Here is a 2,263-nt window from a genome sequence, read left to right on the forward strand (position 1 = left end):
GTGTATTGAAAAAAATAAGAAAAAGTGTGCGGTACGGTATATGTGAGATATGTGGCAAGAGAAGGGAGCGTGGAGGGAGGAAATCGAAATCTGCAGTGAGGGCTCTGTTCCCCTGCCAGGCTGTCTATATGACCCAGCAGAGCACCCTCCCATTCACATTCTTCACTCTCACCACCTTCCTTCTCCCTTCCCACCTCTCCCCCTACCCACCCATAGTCCCATATTTACACCTGATTACTATAATTCATTTTAGTAATTTTATTTTAATTATTATTAGGAAGGCGGTGGGATGGCAGGATGTGGTTTAGAAACAAGAGCCATTCGTGTGTGGGTCAGACAACAACACCACATCATACATATCATTATCAGATTATTAGAGTTACTCGACCCTATTAACAACCGGGTCCTCCCAAATAAAATCCCCCCCACGTTTTTTCAATTCTCTTTCACAATCACCTTTTAATTTCCTCTCTTTTCTCCCTCCCTCCCTCACTCACTCTCTTAGCTTCAACTCACCACTCACCAATTATCATAATCCCTTCTTCTCTCTCAGCTCTCTCTCTCTCTCTCTATATATATATATATAACAACAATAACACACCGCAATAAACACTAAGAAGAAGAAGAAGAAGAAGAATGGGAGTAGAGCCACGAACACCAAGCTCTGAAACGGAAACAGAAACAGTAGAAACTGGAAGAAGCACTGCCACATGTGCTTCACCACCATCAACACCAACTCTCACATCGAGCAAGAAGCGATCAAGGCAAAGCAATAAAAATGACAATGACAGGAATGCTAACACTAACAGCAAGCACCCTATATACAGAGGGGTCAGAATGCGCACGTGGGGAAAATGGGTCTCCGAAATTCGGGAGCCACGCAAAAAGAGCCGCATCTGGCTCGGAACCTTCGCCACCGCCGACATGGCCGCGCGTGCACACGACGCCGCCGCTCTCACCATCAAAGGCTCCTCCGCGGATGAATCCTCTTCCTCTTCCACCACCACCACCACTACCACCTCCGAGGATGAGGAGCTTGGCGAAATCGTTGAGCTTCCTCCGCTTGGAAACAGCTTCGAAGTAGCTGAAGTAGATCCGAGTGGGATCAACGATCTTGATCAGTTGGTGTTCTTCGATCCGTTTGACGGTAACTGTTACCCTTGGAATCAGGGAAGCATTTATGATGATCACGATCATGATTGTTATGGCTGCTTCATTAATCATAACAATAATAATAACAGCAGCAACATCATGATGTCAATGCTGCTCGAGTCAGATTCTGTTCTTCCTTCTTCTCCTTCTAATCTTTCTATTTCTTCTTCTTCTTCTTTTTCTTCTTCCCTTCAATGTTCTCTCTGGCAACACTAATAATGTTATTGCACGCGTTTGACGGCCCTTGGAATCAGGGAAGCATTTATGATGATCACGATCATGATTGTTATGGCTGCTTCATTAATCATAACAATAATAATAACAGCAGCAACATCATGATGTCAATGCTGCTCGAGTCAGATTCTGTTCTTTCTGTTCTTCCGTGTATTATACTATGGTGTGTTCTAATAGGAGACAAAAGAAAATTAAAAGCACTGTTTTGTACTGTGTTTATTATTACTTATTTTTGTGATTTGTGAAATGAAAATAAGAGATATATAATAATAATAAATCATCATTCAACTACTTGCTTGTTCATTTCATAGATATAATGTTATTTTAAAAAAATATTATATAATGATGATTTACATAGAGTAAAAATTTTATAATTCTCCTCTTTAATTTTTGCTTGCACTGTACTGTGTACAATGCTAATCTCAGAAATAATGTGGGTTCAATTCAATGGTTTTAGCTATGAAGTATGAACCATAGTTGCTTGTGATATAGCATATACGGTCAAAGTTTGGGTCAATATCATTATCATGATGATGATGATGATGATGATGCAAGTTAAATGAAGAGTAAAAAAAGAAAAAATTCTACGTTTAAAAAGTAGTTCAGACGGGCTTGCATGATATAGTTTTGCTTTTCAAAGACAAGAATAAAGGTTAAAAGTAGATTCTTCAATTTAATTAATTTTTTTTAATTTGGCTTTTTTACAGCTCATTAATTCTCTTTCCTCCTCCTTCTTCTTCTGTTCTTTTTTATTTCTATTTTTTAATTTTTTTAACCGTATAGACACACACCTTGGGTCCATACAAAATCAGTACCTTAAACATGGGGCTTCCATTATTATTTTTCTAGATGTTAACAAAATTCCAAAGTCTTGATC

General features: G+C 38.9%; 1 protein-coding gene across 1 annotated transcript; it reads left to right on the plus strand.

Annotated features, from left to right (window-relative positions):
• On the plus strand, nt 161-1,945 carry LOC107641289 (ethylene-responsive transcription factor TINY-like). Its single transcript, XM_016344785.2, has 3 exons — nt 161-1,170; nt 1,407-1,549; nt 1,879-1,945. The coding sequence occupies exons 1-3, from the start codon at nt 637-639 to the stop codon at nt 1,943-1,945; spliced, it is 744 nt and encodes a 247-aa protein (XP_016200271.1). The 5' UTR covers nt 161-636.

This window comes from Arachis ipaensis, chromosome B05 (assembly GCF_000816755.2).
Source record: "Arachis ipaensis cultivar K30076 chromosome B05, Araip1.1, whole genome shotgun sequence".
In the NCBI taxonomy this organism is placed as follows: Eukaryota; Viridiplantae; Streptophyta; class Magnoliopsida; order Fabales; family Fabaceae; genus Arachis; species Arachis ipaensis.

Bases quoted from the DNA above. Each gene is read 5' to 3' on its own strand.
- LOC107641289 (XM_016344785.2), top strand. From the start codon at position 637: ATGGGAGTAGAGCCACGAACACCAAGCTCTGAAACGGAAACAGAAACA. The intron at 1,171-1,406 runs GGAAGCATTTAT...CCTTGGAATCAG, and splicing joins ACTGTTACCCTTGGAATCAG to GGAAGCATTTATGATGATCA. The intron at 1,550-1,878 runs GTGTGTTCTAAT...CTTGTGATATAG, and splicing joins CTTCCGTGTATTATACTATG to CATATACGGTCAAAGTTTGG.